This window comes from Neofelis nebulosa, chromosome 10 (genome assembly GCF_028018385.1).
Source record: "Neofelis nebulosa isolate mNeoNeb1 chromosome 10, mNeoNeb1.pri, whole genome shotgun sequence".
NCBI lineage: Eukaryota > Metazoa > Chordata > Mammalia > Carnivora > Felidae > Neofelis > Neofelis nebulosa.
In genome coordinates this window covers 55192697-55210224 of record NC_080791.1, presented here as the reverse complement: position 1 = coordinate 55210224, position 17528 = coordinate 55192697, and the positions used below count along the sequence as shown (strand labels likewise).

The 17528-nt window shown below is 54.8% G+C and overlaps 2 protein-coding genes across 4 annotated transcripts in view; both read left to right on the top strand.

The window, feature by feature from the left end:
• CAPN5 (calpain 5) overlaps window positions 1-6574 on the top strand; it is a 51925-nt gene extending 45351 nt beyond the window's left edge. For all 3 annotated transcript variants that reach the window (XM_058687686.1, XM_058687687.1, XM_058687688.1), the window contains exons 10-13: window positions 1137-1333; window positions 2229-2344; window positions 2911-3047; window positions 4021-6574. In XM_058687686.1, the coding sequence (XP_058543669.1) occupies window positions 1137-1333; window positions 2229-2344; window positions 2911-3047; window positions 4021-4203 (633 nt within the window). In that variant the 3' untranslated portion in view covers window positions 4204-6574. The remainder of the gene's footprint in view (window positions 1-1136; window positions 1334-2228; window positions 2345-2910; window positions 3048-4020) is intronic.
• A 1832-nt stretch (window positions 6575-8406) lies between these two features.
• Window positions 8407-17528, top strand: part of MYO7A (myosin VIIA) — an 85332-nt gene continuing 76210 nt past the window's right edge. The window contains exons 1-2 of the mRNA XM_058687685.1: window positions 8407-8836; window positions 10970-11032. Coding sequence (XP_058543668.1) covers window positions 11015-11032 — 18 coding nt within the window. The 5' untranslated portion in view covers window positions 8407-8836; window positions 10970-11014. The remainder of the gene's footprint in view (window positions 8837-10969; window positions 11033-17528) is intronic.

The window sequence follows — 17528 nt, the reverse complement described above, 5'->3', positions numbered from 1 at the left end:
GCTGGATTTTAGGCCACCTTGGCCTGGGGGAGAACACTCTAGAATACTCTGGCCACTGACATCATCCCTGCCATTCTGGCCATAATGGCCGATGCCATGGGCATGCTGTGGCGTGAGCCCTATTTGGAACACCCACAGAGGCCCAGCCTGCCTGGGGTCAGTGGCCATGGGAGCCCTCAGCCTGATTTCCTCCTGCCACAGACCCACTGGCTATTTGGTGGATGGGAAGGTGGTCAGGGCCAGGCCCTGGGAGGCCCCCGCTGCTCCCTCCCTCAGGCCTCTGGGTCCCCCTGAGGTGGAGGCCTTGCTGGGCCCTGGGAGGAAGCAGCTTGGGCACAGCCAGGTGGGCTTGCCGCTGGTCGCTCCCCCTGGCCTGGGACCCGAGGCCCTCCTCGTGTTACGACACCTGGTATGTGATGGCACTTGGCATAGCGGGATGCCACGGGCCTGCCAGACACCGAGAACCTCGGGAAATCACGTGGACGTGCTGGGCACGTGGTCGGAGTTGAGCCCCTGCATTTGAGGCGCTCAGTCCCATCATCACAGTTTGTTCGTGTCCTTGGGTTGGTACATCCATTGCGTGCTGAGGTGTTGTGACTTTGACATGTCGTGACCTAAAGTGACATGGCTGTAGCTTATCATGCCACTCGTTCCAGGAGTTGTCTGGCATGTCCTGGCAGCTGGTGATGTCATCTCCTGGCCACGTGTTGTGTTGTGGGCAGATAGTGACACAGTCGCTGTTACCAGGGGGCTGCCCGTTGCCCCCCTCCTCCTAACGGCTTTACTGAGATGTAACTCACATACTATGCAGTTTACTCATTTAAAGTGTGCAGTGACCTTTAGCACGTTTGTAGGGTTGTGCGGCTGTCACCAGTCGATTCTAGAACGTTTTCATCACCCCAGAAGGGAAGCTCGCACCCTTTAGCCGGCACCGCTCAGTGCCGTCCGGCTCCCCGCCATCGTCCACCCCCGAGCCTTAGGCAAGCACTCGTCTACTGCTGTCTCTTTACTTGCCTTTTCTGGGCATTTCGTGTAAATGGATCAGGTCGCTCTTGTCAGGGCAGCGAGGGCGCGATGTGCGAGGTAGGTGGGGGGACCGGGGGCTCCGTGCGGACCAGCCTCCCCGCTCCCCGCAGGTGGAGGAGAACCGTGAGTACCGCATGCATGGTCTGCAGCACAGGGCCGCCAGCTCCATCTACATCAACTCGCGCAGCGTCTTCCTGCGGACGGACCAGCCCGAGGGCCGCTATGTCATCATCCCCACCACCTTCGAGCCAGGCCACACTGGCGAGTTCCTCCTCCGGGTCTTCACTGACGTGCCCTCCAACTGCCGGTGCGTGGGGGCTGGCTCAGGGCCGGGGCTGGAAGGGCCGGATTCCATAGCAGGCTGTCTGTGGAGACGTTGAGGGTCTGCCCGAGGCATGGAGCCCAGACCTCCAGCCTCCCTGGGCTGACGTGAGCACCCACGTCCTTCCCCTCCTTCCCCTGCTCTTCTGTCCCAGCCTCTCTCGGCTACATAAAGGGGTAGTATTTCATACGTGCATAGCACTTCACAGTTTACAAAGCTTTCGCTCTCTTCGTTTGCTTTTCCTGAACCCCAAGCAGGGGCCTGACCTTTCCATTTTACAGATCAGAATTGGGGATCGAGGTTTGGGGTGGGGGTGGTTTCCAAGGTCATGACACCAGTGGTCGAATTGGCCTAGGCGGACTGCTAGAGCCATCCCCTCCCTGCTGGGGTGCAGGCCCCGTGAGCCCCCACACTGTCCTCCTACCCTGGTAGTCAGCCCTGATTCAGTGCTCCTTGCACACAGTGCAGACCTGGGAGGCAGCACGTGTGGTGGGCTCTGGGGACCTGGGTCCTGCCTGCCCAGGCTCCACCTCTGTCCAGCTGTGGGGCAAATCCCTTCTCCCGTTGAGCCCAGCTTCGTAATCTGTAAAATGGGCGTGATCACCCAGGGCTTTGGGAAGATTACAAATAATACCTGTAACATCCCAGCAGGGGGCTTGGCACACAGTGGGTGCTCAGTAAGTTGCTTTTTCTCTCCGGGAGGACGGGGCTCCCTGCAGTAGAGAGAGAGCAGCAGGAAGCCCGTGGTGGTTTGCCCAGGATGAGCAACGTCTGGACTACATACTGCTCCCCTCCCCTGCCCTCTTCTCGACGCCCCTCACCTTCCATCTCCCTGGCCCCCTCCACCACCTCACCCCTCTCCTCCTCTGCCCTGTACCAGGGAGCTGCGCCTAGATGAGCCTCCCCGCTCCTGCTGGAGCTCCTTGTGCGGCTACCCACAGCAGGTGACCCAGGTGCACATCTTAGGGGCTACCGGTCTCAAGGACTCCTCGACGGGTGAGCTCGCCTGGGGAAAGCTCTGGGACCCACCTCCCCAAGGAGATGGCCCATGCCCCCTCCCCACTGCTCAGCAACAGACACCCAGCCTCCCGAGCTCTCTTGCTCTCACTGAATGAGCAGACCTTTCCTAACATCCACTCGGGACCCAGCCTTGGAATGAAACTGGGTGCATAGAGAGGACCGGGCTCTGCTGCCTGCTTTGGTCCCGTGGGGGGGTGGGGCAGTCCGACACAGGGACAGACAGCTGGGAGGCAGGGCTTACAGAAGGCTCCCTGGAGGAGGTGGCCTTTCTCCAAGCTGAGGCGGCATTAAGATATGAAGCCCAATAAGGCGGGATAGGGAAGAAAAGTGTCTGGGCAGGGGGAACAGCATGGAGGCCAGAGATGACCAGTCTGCCCCCTCCTGTCTCTGGAAGTTAGGAAGGGAGTCAGGCTGTGCTGTCCCTTCTGGATATATGAACTCCGTCCTCTGCTTTGGGAAGGGGAATCACCTCCCAGACTTCTGTCCCACTGGGTCCTGCCCCAGGCCCCATCATCACCCCGTGGCCCACTCAATTTCTCTAGGGGCCAACTCTTATGTGATCATTAAGTGTGAAGGGGACAAAGTCCGCTCGGCAGTGCAGAAAGGTACCTCCACACCCGAGTACAACGTGAAAGGCATCTTCTACCGCAAGAAGCCAGGCCAGCCCATCACAGTCCAGGTGAGCCCCACCATCCTGAGGGTCTCCCCTGGACCCCCTGCCTGATGTTTTCCCACTCATGGGGGCTGGGCCCAGGGTGGCAGAGCTTTTGTTGGGGACCCAGGAACACTAAATTCTGGTTCCCACTCTGTCCCTGACATGGTATGCATGGCCTTGGGAATTCTCTTGCCGGCCCTTCCTCGTGCCCCAGAGTGCCCCCTGTGGGTGAGTTGTATTAGATGGTGTGATTTTGAGACACAGTAGGGTTAGTCTCCTGGCTGGGGACAGTGGTCATCTCTGCCAGCTTTGCCCCCATGGCTTGGGAGTTGTTCCTTAATTCCCACTGGAAGTGGGTCCACCTGGAGAGGTTGCACCAAGGTGGCATATAGTGCGGGTGGCTGTTTCCCCAGAGCAAGGGGCCAGAAAGCCACGGTCCTGGATTGGGCTTTCTTCCCTTCTCAGGCCAAGGTGGCCCGTGGATGTTGATTTTGGGCTCATTAGTGGGAAGTCCTCTGTCCTCCCGGCACAGGCCGGGGCCTCCCCGGGAAGGTGGAAACCATCAGTAAACAAATGCCCAGGTACCCTGGGGAAGCCACTGTAGGATTTCCAAGTTTTCCTAACACTGGGCCCCACTGGATCAAATCACAGACCCATAGCTGTTGGGGCTGAAAGGACCCTTAGGGGCCGTTGATCCAACCCTTGTATTAAACATGGGGAAATCACTTGTCCAAGGTCACCTAAGGTCAGTGGCAGAACTAATAGTAACAGACTAGACTGTATATGGAAGGGAGTTTGACAGATGGGAGGAAGCCTGAGGCTCCGGAAGGGAACGGCCTTGCCCAGGGTTCACGGTGAGGCAGAGGCAATGCAGGGCTCCTCTTAGCCAAGGCTTGCACTGCAAGAAAGGGGTTCAGGGCCCTGCCATCAGCACCCCCACAGACCTATACTCCTGCTCTTAAAGATGCCCCCCCGCCCAAACCTTGTCTCCTCCCAGATCTGGAACCACCGAGTCCTGAAGGACGAATTCCTGGGCCAGGTGCACCTGAAGGCCGACCCGGACGACCTCCAGGCCCTGCACACCCTCCACCTCCAGGACCGCGGCAGCCGGCAGCCCAGCGACCTGCCAGGCACGGTTGCTGTATGTGTCTTCAGTAGCACGTCCCTCACGGCCGTCTGACCCCTGTCCCTCTGCCTGGCCTCCACAGTTTTAGTGCCATCTGCATGTCCCCAGCCAGGCCAGGGACTGGCCTGGGAGCCAGGACACTGGGGGCCTTTTCCCAGCTTTTCCGCTGACTTGCTGTGTGACCTTGGGAGGCCTCTGCCCCTCTCGGGGCCTCAGTGTCCCAAGGACCCCGAAGCATTCCCTTCTCACGGAGGAGTCTTCCTGCCTGAGATTTACAGTAGCTCTTCCGACCCCAGCTGTCACCACTGCTAAGGGACTCTATCCGTTGAAAACGTTTTCTCAAGGCCCTGCTGTCTGCCGACGGAGTGCCAACCTGTCACTTGTTTACACAGGACCTTTCACGTCCCCAGGCCCCACTCTTGCCCCTTGTGTCCCAGACCCACCCCCGTGTCCCAGACTTTGCTTTCTCTGTCACCTACACCTGGTTTTCTAGCCACCTTGAAAGGACTCTTGGCTGTTGCCGGGTTTCTGCTTAGGCTGGAATTAGGAAAATGTGCAAGTGACAGTCATTCATTCTCTACTCCTGCCCACTTGCCCATTCATTTATTTATTCAACAGAGATTTGCCAAATGAATAAATGATGCCCATGAGACGCCCGCTGGAGCTGGGGCCCTCCCTGCAGCTCTGGGAGACCTGGCATCCACCTGGGGCCTCACCCCTGCCCGGGTCCTCTCAGAGGTCAATGCCCAGACATGGCTGCGGCCTCACCCCAGGTTCCGATTTCACGCCTAGCCTCTGGGTGAAGGCCCCTAGTGGGACGGTGGCATCTTCCTGCCTCCACTGCCTTCATGTCAGGAGGACACCCCCCTTTGGTCGGCCAGGATGGTGTGGCGGGCATGGGGACCTGAGGGGAGGCACGTGCTTTCAGGCCCCCCTCTGCTGCAAGACCTGGGCTTTTCCTGGGAGGAGGCCTGGGGTGGCAGTCTCAGGCCCACTGGGCTCAGATCACTTCTAGGGCTTGGCAGGAGACCTGTAAATCCATCACCTGACCAGAGGCCCCTCTTCCAACATTCCCTGAAAAATGCAGCCCTCCTCTTGCTGCCTGGACCAAAACGTTCCTTTAGTCCTCAATGTTTTATATTCTTTAGTGTTAATCAATCTTAACCAGGGGTTTTTAAAGGAAAACTGAAAGCCTGAACCCCTTTTTTCATCTTAAACTCCAATTCCTGTGGTTCCCCTGATTTTATTTTCATTCTGCTGGGGGAGGGGGTGAGGAGAAGTCACATCTTCTCAGAGGAGGCCTGCAGGTGGGTGAATAAGAGGGTATTTTTTTTACTTGGACGTATCGCAAGCCGGCACCACCCGTGTTCTTGGTGAGCGTTGGCGCCATGACCTGTTTCGGGTCCCTTCTGTGCCCTTCCCTGGCTCTAGACTGGGCACCGTAAATGAAAAAGCCCAGGTGGTTCAAGAACAAGAATTCCTGTGGCCTTGCTGGGAATTCCTTTTGGGCACCCGAATATTTGGCTCCAGATCTGGCTGTTTGCTGCAGTGTCCTGGCTGGAGGTGCTGGATTCTTGACTTTGCCTCTTCACTCTGTGGCCAGCTCTACTCCTGTGCCCTGGTCCCCGGGCCGCACGAGGGGCCAGGAACTGAACAAGGAGGACAAGAGGATTCCTTCTCGAAAAGCTGGGACTTGCCCTCGAGAACCTGGGCCTGGGGCTGGGACATGACCACATGACCAGGAGCAAGTCACTGAAACCTCCTGTGCCTCGATTTCCCTTCTGCAAAGTGGGGCTAATGGTTCTTGTTCGTCAGCACTCTCGCTAACAAGTGCTGAATAAGGGCAAAACCGTACCCTTTATGTAACTCTGTATGCGTGCACACTATATCCACTCATGTAATCACTTCCCAGTGTCTTTTTCAAGTGAAGGCTCCCAAGTTGGGGTGGAGACGTGAGGGCCAGCCTGGGGCTTCTGGGGCTAGAACGTGGGTCTTTGCTCAGCCATGCCCCCTTGGGCTAGGGGGCAAACCAGGATCAATTGGCAGGCCTATGTGGGCTTCAGTCTGAGGATTGGGCACTGCCTCTTCCCCCCCAAAACGGGTTTGGCAGCCCTCTCCTTGCTTCCTGCCCCTCTGAGTGGGCCAGGCTGGCTCCTGGCTGTGCAAATGTCCCTCCCTGATCCCTGGGCGGGTGAGGATAGAATTCTTCCGGGCTGGGACTGGAGGGTGGGTGGGGAGAGCAATTGCTCTGCTCACCTGATGCACCCTTCAGCCCGTGGGGCCCACGGAGTCCCCATTTGCATCTGGGCAGGGCCTCTAGTCCATACCACCCGGATGTGGGCTTTACTCCCCTCAGGGCCTACCGTGGGGTCAGGAGTGGATACCTGTTCTGTTCTCAGAATAAACATTACTACAGTCCCAGAAAGACTTTCTTGTATCTGTCTGTCCCTCTGGGGGTGAGGGACAATGGAGGGAATATTCCCAGGCTTAGGTAGGTGACTGCCCTCTGGTCAAGAGGCTCGTGAGGGAGGACTTGAGAGTTAACAGCTGAGGCTGGGCCCCACTGCCTGCCCGGTGCATCTGTGGGCAGAGGTCATTGGGATCGTTCCATCATTGCTTCAGCTGGCCTCATCCCAAGCCCTGTCCCGGGCACTGGGGATGCAGGGAAGCAGCCACAATCCCATCCATTGGGCAGTCTACAAACTAGTGGGGAAGGCCAATGGGAACACTCCAGTCCTAACAAATGCCACCCAGGGAGGGACTGGTAAGGCAGTGGGAGTTCTGGGAGCTTCCAGCCTACCCGGGAGGGCAGGTCGAGGCCCCGATGCAAGTGGGAAATGGAGGGAGGGAGACAGCCACAGGAAGAGGACCTGGGTTTGTGGGGCACAGGCGGATGTGGGGAGGCCAGCGTGGAGGCTGTTGAGAGGAAGATGCTGGAAGCTCCAGTCGGGGTTAGGGGCTGGGGAGAAATAGTGGACAGAGCTCAGTGATGACTGGGGTGGAGTGGGGAGTGAGGGAAGATGAATTAAGGCCAGTTTGTAGGCTTCTCGACGGGACTGCGAGCAAAGGACATTGTGAATTCTGAGCCCCGCTTAGCAGACTAGATGATAGTGGGTGCTGAGTACACTGTTGCTGTTACGTCAACTGGAGATCACTGCGGACCTCTCCACTCCGTACCACGCTGGGCCCGTCCTCACAGATCAGGCCTGCATTCTGCCTCAGTGCTCCTCTGGGGGGCTCAGTTTTCCCATCTGCCGGCTGACAGCCTGGGAGGCTCCGCAAGAGAGCTGACTGGGGGAGTGGTGGGTAGCAAGTGTCAATGGCAGGTGCTCCCCCAGAAGTGGGGGCGGCGACCTGCAGCAGCTCCTGCTGGGGCCCCCTGGCCAAGCCTCTGGCAGCCGGCTACCTGTAAGGGTCAGGAAGATGGAGTCAGAATCCTGGTGCTGCCTTCCCTCACTGCTCCAGACGGGGGCGCTCTGGAGGGCAGCGGTGCCCGTGCCCAGCAGGTGGCGCACTCGGGCCTCCCGCCCCAGTTGCGGACACACCTCCGACACACCTCAGTTATAGAGGATGGGGATCTCAAGGAGTGCCTCCCTCTGCCGAAGCCGAAGTTCCCCCTAGAGAGGCGTGCACTGATGGGGCAGCTGCCACGTGGCAGGAGGCAAAGGATGGTGACAAGCACCTGCCAGGTCTCAGCAAGGAGTCGTCGATGTTACCCTTTGCCAGTGCTGGTAACATTTTGTGTACTCCTCCTGTTCATGTCCAGCCCCCACTTGTAAGTCACATTATTTTACTTCAATGCGTCCCTGGAATAGACAGGGCTTCTCCAAGTCAGTTGATTTGAAAGAAAGTTTCCTGGGTGATTATGGACAAGACCTGCCCACCCCCAGAACAGGCTGTGAGGACAGTGTTGAAGTGAAGAGCTTGAGGGGTTGCATCTGAGGGGAGCCCTTGGGAAGTGGATCTGGGGTTGTGTGTGTATGGGGACTGGGGAGAAAGGGCCAGAACATGGGGCTTGTGACCTCCTGCCGGGGCCCTGCCCTGCCCTGCCAGGTCCCTTCCTCTCAAGACTGTCAAACAGCCATTTACAGAGAAGAAAACAGCTTGGTGGAGGGCAGGCAGGTGCCAAGACTCAGCAAATCAGTGACCAGGTCAGGATTAGGAGGTTTTCTGCCCACGTGCTGGGAGCAGGTGGTGTTACCGCATATAAGAGCAGGCAGCTGTAGCTGGGCTGGGTGGTTTTCGCCTGAGTCTTGCACGGCTCAGCCGCACAGCGGAGGGAGTCCAGGGCCCCCGGCTCCCCACTGGGCAGTACAGCCTGCCTCCTATGCTGATGTCACGGCACCCAGATCTCGGAGGCCTCTCCGACTCCGCCTCCTGAGGGAAGGTTCCGGAGCAGGGCGTGGGGAGGGCAGTAGTGCCGCTGGACAGCCGTCCTGGCCAGGAAAGGAAGGGAGAGGCTGAGAGGCAGACAGACAGTCACACGGTGAAAACCTGACACATCCAGAGAGACAACCCCCCCGCCCCCCCCACCCATGGAGTGACTGGCCTCGGAGCAAGACAGAGGAAGAGGGGACGTGTGTCTGCATATTGTCCCAGACTCGTGACCCCAGCTCTTGAGCTCTTCGTGCAGGTGGCAGCTGTGTGCAGTCCGGTGAGCAGCTGAGAGTGGGGAGCTGGGACCCCGGTAAGCATGGGCTACCCACTGTCCTGGGCACTGGGAGAAGGGGGATCCCGGGCTTGGGCCAGCCTGGAACACCTGCCCCCGTAGGAGTACACCTCCTGCCCACTCCTGGTCTGGCCTCCTGCCACCTTTGGGATTCCAGCCACAGTAGCCACTGAATGAAACTGTCCTGAGCCTGGACAGATGGAGGCTCGGAGCCTGGAGAAAGGAAGAATCAAGGGGCATGGCATCCAGTGAATTGTCTGTGACCAGGCCCGGGGCACCAGGGCAAACTACCGGAGTGGCAAAGAGAGAGAGAGTCTCTTTTGGCCTCTAATACTTCCTTTATCTCTTTCTTTCTTTCACTTTTTTTTGTTTTTTAATTTGAGAGAGTGAGAGCAAGTGTGCAAGCAGGGGAAGGGCAGAGAGAGGGAGACAGAGAATCCAAAGCAGGCTCCATGCTCATTGTGAGCCCAACGCCGGGTTCAATCTCACAACCGTGAGATCAGGACCTGAGCCAAAATCACGAGTCGGACCCTTAACCAACTGAGCTACTCAGGTGCCCCTCTTTTTCTCTCTTTGAGTAAGTGACTTCCTTCCTCTGTGCCTCAAGCTTCCCATCTGTGAAAGGGGAATAGGAAGCCCTACCACCCAGGGTTGTTGTGGGAACAAGGTAAAGTCGGGCACGGGCATAAATTATAACTACAGTTTTGTTTTCCCTCTTGTCGAGTCAAAAAGCAGTCAACTTAAACATGGATTAGTTCTTCTTTTTAGGAAAAGTTGATCCTGTAGCTTTTTTTTCTTAGGTGTGGCCATTAAATTCCATGTTCTTGCCACCCATCCACCTTCCAGAGCCCTGAAGGCCCTGGCCCTCCCCAGCTCCCGAGGCTCACACTGGTGCAGGAGGCCAGGGCGAGGCTAGGCAGCCTCCACAGATGCGGCTCCCTATGGCAGCTGCCTGCCGGCCCTTGTTGAATTGCCTTCCCTGCCCGGGCTGGGTGCAGGTCTCCAGAAGGACCATGTGCCTGCTGTGTTCCAGAGTTCTGGGGCAGGGGTCAGGGCTCAGGTGTCAGGCAGTGTCCTGGGCAGAGGATCAAATGCCCCAGTGCCTCTGAATGGGCCTTGTGAAAAATTGATGCTCACCCTGGGGGGCAGGTTGGGGGCCAGAGTGGCCTCACACGGGGCCTGTGGCTGGGGCTGCCGCGGATCACCACGCTTGGTCCCACAGTTCCTTCCTGGGCCTGGCGCTGGCCTTGTGCTGTGTGAGGCAGTGGCTGAGCCCGCCCCCAGCCCTGGATCAACCCCCAACTTTGGGGGGAGAGAGGTGGGGACAGACCCAGACCTGATAACATAATGCATATAGTCAGGGCTGTATAGACAGGAACATCAGGGCTCTTGGCAGCCTGGGGGTGGTCAGCGAAGGCTTCCTGGAGGAGGTACTGTCTGAACTGAGCCATGAAGTGTAGGTGGGAATTTACTAGTTGGAATTCCAGGCAGAGGGGTCAGTGTATGCAAAGGCCAGGAGGTATGAAAAGGGTTGGTGTATTTCAGGAGTTGTGGGTGCTGAGGATGGCCTAGGTGCAGGGACAGGGAAGGAAGAAAGCAGTGAGAGCAAGACTAAGACATCAGAAGCCACATGGTGCTGGGTCTTAAAAGCCAGCCTGGGGGGCTTAGAGCCCCCATCCTAAAAGCAGGGCATGCATGAGCACGTAACACTTAGCCGGTGACCCTCCCCTCGGGCCAGGCTGCTCCCATCACCCAAACTGCTGGGGCAGCCCTCAGCTGGGAGGCTGGAAATCAAGTCCTATTCCTGAACTTCCCCTGCCCTGCTGTGTGACTTTGGCAAGTCTTGGTCCCTCTCTGAGTCCCTTTGCCCATATGTCCAGGGGAGGGGGCTCCTAGGAGCCCTTTAGAAATCTCTGAATGACTGTAACCAAGAGAAGAGCTCAGCTGCTCTGGGCAGTGGAGCTGGTGACGGCGGCTGAGGCTCAGGTCACGCAGGCTGGGCTGTGGCCAGAGGGAGAGAAGCCAGGGAGGGAGTGTTCCCCAGGGGGAGGAGTAGCTGAGGCTTTGGGAAGAGCCCAGGTGACCCCAGCCAGGCTCAAGGCTGCCAGGGCTGGCTTTCTCAGACATTTCACATGGTCTCTCCCTCTGCAGAACTGTATCTGGCCAGGCAGGAAGCAAGAGCATCTGACAAAGGACATGGTGATTCTTCAGCAGGTGAGTGCTCCCGGCACCCCCATTGACCTTCATCTTTCTACGCCAGGAAGAACGCTGTTGGGTGACTCATCCTCCCCCATCCCATATTCTCCCATCCATATGGTTAATGGTAGGGCACCCTCCCCAATACTTTCTCTTAGAAACCTCCTATCTATGCTTCAAAACCCAGCTGTGAAACTCCCTGACTCTCGCAGGCCCAGTCTAGAACTGCTCCCTCTGATGTGTCTGCTGGGGCTTCCCTTTCTCACTACACTCACCCTACTGGATAGAAATTACTTATTTACGTACATCTCCAAGTTCCCAGGCATGTGCAAAGGCCCAAATGCGGGAAAGCCTTTGGGGACAGGGAATAGGAAGTTGGTCAGTCTGTGAAGCCAGACCAGGAAGGATCTTGAGCCTGACTGGGGAGCAGTGAGTGGGGGATGACCTGGTGGGAGCTGGAGCTCCCGGGGGTAATATGGAAAGAAACAGAGGTGCTGTGCCCGGCTGAGTCCTCCAGCCCCCTTTCCTTCCCAGGGCCACAATGGTCCCTGACCCTCAGCCCTTCCCCGTGATCAGCCTGAGGCTCTAATGAGCTCCTGGTCTCCAGAGCCAGGAATGTGGGCCCTGAGCCAGGTCGGTCTGGCACCAAGCCCTAGGGCTGGTGGGAGTGTGTGCCGCGGGGGCTTGGCCAGCAGCTCCACATCCTCCAGGCCCGTCAGAGGCCAGCGGGCAGCTTTGTCCTGCAGCCGTGTGTGTGTGTGTGTGTGTGTGTGTGTGTGTGTGTGTGTGTGTGTGTGTAAGAGGAGTCAGGTTTCTGGTTTCCAGCAGGGAGAATCCGAATAGATGGTCTTCCAGCAGTAGCACTGCTAGGAATTTACCCAAGGGATACAGGAGTGCTGATGCATAGGAGCACTTGTACCCCAATGTTTATAGCAGCACTCTCAACAATAGCCAAATTACGGAAAGAGCCTAAATGTCCATCAACTGATGAATGGATAAAGAAATTGTGGTTTATATACACAATGGAGTACTACAGGGCAATGAGAAAGAACGAAATATGGCCCTTTGTAGCAACATGGATGGAACTGGAGAGTGTGATGCTAAGTGAAATAAGCCATACAGAGAAAGACAGATACCATATGGTTTCACTCTTATGTGGATCCTGAGAAACTTAACAGGAACCCATGGGGGAGGGGGGGGGGAAAGAGGTTAGAGTGGGAGAGAGCCAAAGCCTAAGAGACTCTTACAAACTGAGAACAAACTGAGGGTTGATGGGGGGTGGGAGGGAGGGGAGGATGGGTGATGGGTATTGAGGAGGGCACCTTTTGGGATGAGCACTGGGTGTTGTATGGAAACCAATCTGACAATAAATTTCATATATTAAAAAAAAAAAAAAGAATAGATGGTCTTCCATCCCAGGGCTGGAGGAGACCCCCCCCCCCCCCCCAGAACCCCTTGGCTTAACAGCCTGTTCAAAGGCCTGCCCGCCATGGCCAGAGCCAATAAGAGAAGGAAAGTCATTGTCTCTGAGCATTTGCTGGTGCCAGGGCCTTGACTGCAGGCAGGGCTGGGTGGGCGGGGGCATTTACAGTCCCCAGAGGGGCTGCCTGGGCCACCCACAGCTCCCAGGGGGATTCTCCCTTAGGAAGCTTGTGAGGCAGGCCTTGGGCTGACCGCGCCCCTCCCCCATTGCTCTCTCTGAATGCGGGCTGATCGTCCCCTGTGGGAGAAGGTGTCGGCAGGTAAATGCCGGCTCTGCCCACCCCTCACACAGAAAGTACATTTCTGTTACTGCTTTGCTCCCGAGAAGGGTCCCAGCTCTGGCATCCAGCCAGCTATGCAGGCCCACGGGCACAGCCCACCCACCCGGGCTCCAGTTTGGGCTTCACTTTTGATGAGCGGACAGACCTGGGGCATGTTCTTCCGCCTTCCTGAGCCTCCGTTTCCCCACCTGTAAAACGAGGGGTGGGGGGAAACCCCCTTTCCTCGGATGGCTGTTGCGAAGATAAAATGCAACGTGCTGCTTCCTTCACCTGCCTCTCAAGCCTGCCTCCCTCCTCCCTTCCTCCTGCCTCTCCCTCCCATCCTGAGAGACCCCAGTTCTCTCTCCCCCATCAGGTCTGCCTGCCCTGAGCACTTCGCTTCCCGTTTTCCTGGCTGCCTTCTCCTCAGGCCTTCAGGTGGCCGCTGTTCCCTTCTGGAGGCTTCCCTGCTCTGCCCACGGTAGAGTCTGATCATACTCCATCTTTTTCCTCGGCTTATCTGAGGCCTCCAGGTGAGCCTGGAAGTGGGGGGCAGCCCTCGTCCTGCTCCCCACGGTCTCCTCAGCCCCTCAGGCCTGCCACCAGCCCACTCAGATGAGGCTGTACGCTAAAGAAGGAATGACTGTTAGGACACGCTCACTTGGTCTAAGGAGCTAGGCAGACAGTGGTGCCCACCTCAGAGGAAAGCTTGAGAATGAAATGTCCCGGTGCATATACAATGCTTAGTCTGACAGAAGCGTGCTCAGGGATGGTTAGCCGCCATGATGACAACCAATGAGATCATGTTGGTAGTGTTCCTGTGCATGAGAATTCCCTGTTGCTCTCTCGCTCTCTCGCTCTCTCGCTCTCTCGCTCTCTCGCTCTCTCGCTCTCTCGCTCTCTCGCTCTCTCGCTCTCTCGCTCTCTCGCTCTCTCGCTCTCTCGCTCTCTCGCTCTCTCGCTCTCTCTCACTTTATTTGGTACAAAAATCTCAGGAGACCTTGAAGGACATGATGGATCTTTCCCCATGTGGGAAAGATCGGTGACCGAGATTTGTTCCTCCCTCTCTTCCTCCATCATCCCAGCCATTCTGAGACCCCATAGGGTCCCAGGTAGAGGAAACCTCTTTATAAACATGGGAGAAGAATCCAAATTTATTTACTCATGCAAACATTTATTTATTGAGGGTTAAAATTCTTCAAAAGTAGCATCCACACTGGTCCCAGTACGTGCCGGGCAGTCTCTATATGTGATCTCCTTTTATTGGCATAAGGCGATGAGGGTAGGGATTGTCCTGTCCATGTCACAGGTGAAGAAACTGAAGCCCAGAGAGGGCCATTTAGATATAAGCTGGGACACGTCAGGACAGGGAAGGGAGCCACCAAAGTGAGAGGGTGGCAGGCAGGAGAGGAGACCCTGAGAGGGGGCTGCTGTGCAGGGTGTATGGGTGTGATACAAGGAATAGGCACAGGGCCTGGGGAAGGAGAGTTCAGACTGTCCTGTGGGGTGGCATTTGCAGAACACAGGCTCTTTCCTAGGGACCCTGAGGAGGTCTGGGCAGACCCGTCATGTGGATTGGGGTGGGGGTGCCTGGAGATTCCTGGCATATCAGAAGCTGCCTCCCCTCCAGCCGCGTTCTCACACACCCACCCAGCAACGTGGCACTGAGCCCATTCTCTGTACCAGCCTGGGCACAAAGGATGCAGAGATAAATTGCTCCCTGTCCCGGAGCAGTTACCAGACGGCAGTGGGAGGTGGCTTGAAACATGGCAAGGGCACCTTTGAGCGGAACTGTAACAGCAGGAGTCCTGGGGTGGAGTGGGGGTGGTGGGGAACCTGGGGAGGGGGGAGGCTTTTGCCCTGCCTCTGATGGTGGATGGGGTGGGGGGGCGGCACCAGGGAAGGTGCTGAGGCTCTTGCAGTAGCCCCTCGCACACAGATGGGGGACTGAAGTCTCTGGCGGGGGGGTGGGGGGATAGGCCCAGGTCGCAAAGCCAGCTGGTGCTTGCAAGAACCCAGAGATGTGTGGTGCACATGACAGTCTTTTAAGGACCTCACGGGGGGCTGCCATGCTTCAATACGATACAATTTCCGGCTCCCTGGTGGATCCCGAGTAGGGACTGAATGTACTTTGCCCGGATTCATAAGCACAGGGAGGTTTGAAGATAAATTTGTGGGCTGTTGATAACAGTTGGATTGACCCTTTTATTAGAATATAATGTCCTGCTTTGTCTCTTACAACAGTGTTCTAATGATTTCAAGTCTATTTTGTCTGATGCTCTAGCCACCCCAGCTCTTTTTTGGTTCCTGTTTGCATGGAATATATTTTTCTATCTTTTCACCTTTAATCTGTTTGTGTTTTTGGATCTAAAGTGAGTCTTCTGTAGATAGCATATAGTTGGATCATGGGTTTTTTGTTTTTTTTTAGCCTATGCTGCCAACCTCTACCTTTTTTTTTTTTTTTTTTTAATTTTTTTAAACATTTATTTATTTTTGAGACAGGGAGATACTGAGTGTGAGCAGGGAAGGGGCAGAGAGAGAGGGAGACACAGACTCTGAAGTAGGCTCCAGGCTCTGAGCTATCAGCACAGAGCCCAACATGGGACTTGAACTCACAAACCGTGAGATCATAACCTGATCCAAACTCAGATGCCCAACTGACTGAGCCACCCAGGTGCTCCCAACCTCTACCTTTTAACTGAAGGGTTTAATTTGTTTCCATATAAAGACTTTTGCCATTTTGTTATGTTTTCCTATAGGCCCTTTCTCCCCCTCTCCCCCACCCCTCGAATTCCTCTATTACTGCCTTCTTTTGTGTTTGATTTTTTTTTCCCCAGTGTACTCTTTTGATTCCCTTCTCATTTCCATACATATATATTCTAGTGGTTACCCTGGGGGTATACGATTAATATCTTAAATTTCTAACAATCTAGTGGTAGTTAATAACAACTTAGCTTCAATGGTACATAAAAATGCTGCTTTTGTACAGCTCTGTCACCCTTCTTTTTTCATACTGTTACTGTCAGAAATTACATCTTTATACATGGTGTGCCCATTCACATAGATTTATAGTTATTGTTTTATGCATTTGTCTTTTAAATCATATAGGGAAAAAAAGGAGTTACAAACCAAAATAACAATAATGCTGGCTTAAAAAAATTTTTTTGTATTTATTTTTGAGAGCAAGAGAGACCGAGTGCAAATGGGGGAGGGACAGAGAGAGAGAGGGAAACACAGAATCTGAGGCAGGCTCCAGGCGCTGAGCTGTCAGCACAGAGCCCGACGAGGGGCTTAAACCCAGGAACCGCAAGATCATGACCTGAGCTGAAGTTGGGAGCTTAACCGACTAAGCCACCCAGGCGCCCCATGCTGGATTTTATATTTGCCTATGTAAATATACTTTTGTAAAATTACCTTTATTGGAGTTCTCTATTTCTTTGCTTTGAGTTACTGTCGAGTGCCCATTAGTTTTAGCCTGAAAAGACTCCTTTTAGCATTTCTTGTAGGCAGGTCTACTAGCAACAAGCTCCCTCAGCTTTTGTTTACTTGAGAATGTCTTAGTTTCTCTGTCGTTTTCGAAGGATGGTTTTGCCAGATATTGAATTTTTTTTTTAATTTTAATTCCAGGGTAGTTAACATGCAGTGCTATATTAGTTTCAGGTGTATGACGTTATGATCCAACAATTGCATGTGTTTCTTGGTGCGCATCAGGATAAGTGTACTTTTATTTTATTTTATTTTTATTTATTTATTTTTTTTTAACGTTTTATTTATTTTTGAGACAGAGAGAGACAGAGCATGAACGGGGGAGGGGCAGAGAGAGAGGGAGACACAGAATCGGAAACAGGCTCCAGGCTCTGAGCCGTCAACCCAGAGCCCGACGCGGGGCTCGAACTCACGGACCGCGAGATCGTGACCTGAGCTGAAGTCGGACACTTAACCGACTGAGCCACCCAGGCGCCCCAGGATAAGTGTACTTTTAATCCCCGTCACCTATTTCACCCCTACCCCTACCCCCCTCCCTCCCCTCTGGTAACAATCACTTTGCTCTCTATAATTAAGTGTCTGTTTCTTGGTTTGTTTCTTCCCCGCCGCCCCCCCCCCCCCTTATTCATTTGTTTCTTAAATCCCACATATGAAAGCATATGGTGTTTGTCTTTTCTGATGGACTTATTTTGCTTAGCAGTATACTCTCTAGATCCATCCATCTTGCTGTGAATGGCAAGATTTCATTCTTTTCTTTGCGGCTAATATTCCATTGTGTTGTGTGTACATTTATATATACACACATATATGTATACACACACACATATATGTATATATACACACACCCCATCTTTATCCATTCCTCTATTGATAGACACTTGGGATGCTCCCATAGTTTGGCTATCTTAAATAATACTGTAGTAAAACATAGGAATGCATGTATCCCTTCAAATTGGTATTTTTGTATTCTTTGAGGAAATCCCTGGTAGTGTGACTACTGGATCATAGGGAAGTACTATTTTCACTTGAGGAAGCTCCATACTGTCTTCCACAGTGACTGCACCAGTTTGCATTCCCTCCAACAGTGCATGCGGGTTCCTTTTTCTCCACATCCTCGCCAATGCTTGTTTCTTGTGTTTTTGATATTAGCCATTCTGACAGGTGTGAGGTGATAGCTCATTATGGTTTTGATTTGCATTTCCCTGATGATGAGTGATGAGCATCTTTTCATGTCTGTTGGCCATCTGGATATCTCCTTTGGGGAAATGTCTGTTCATCTTTTCTGC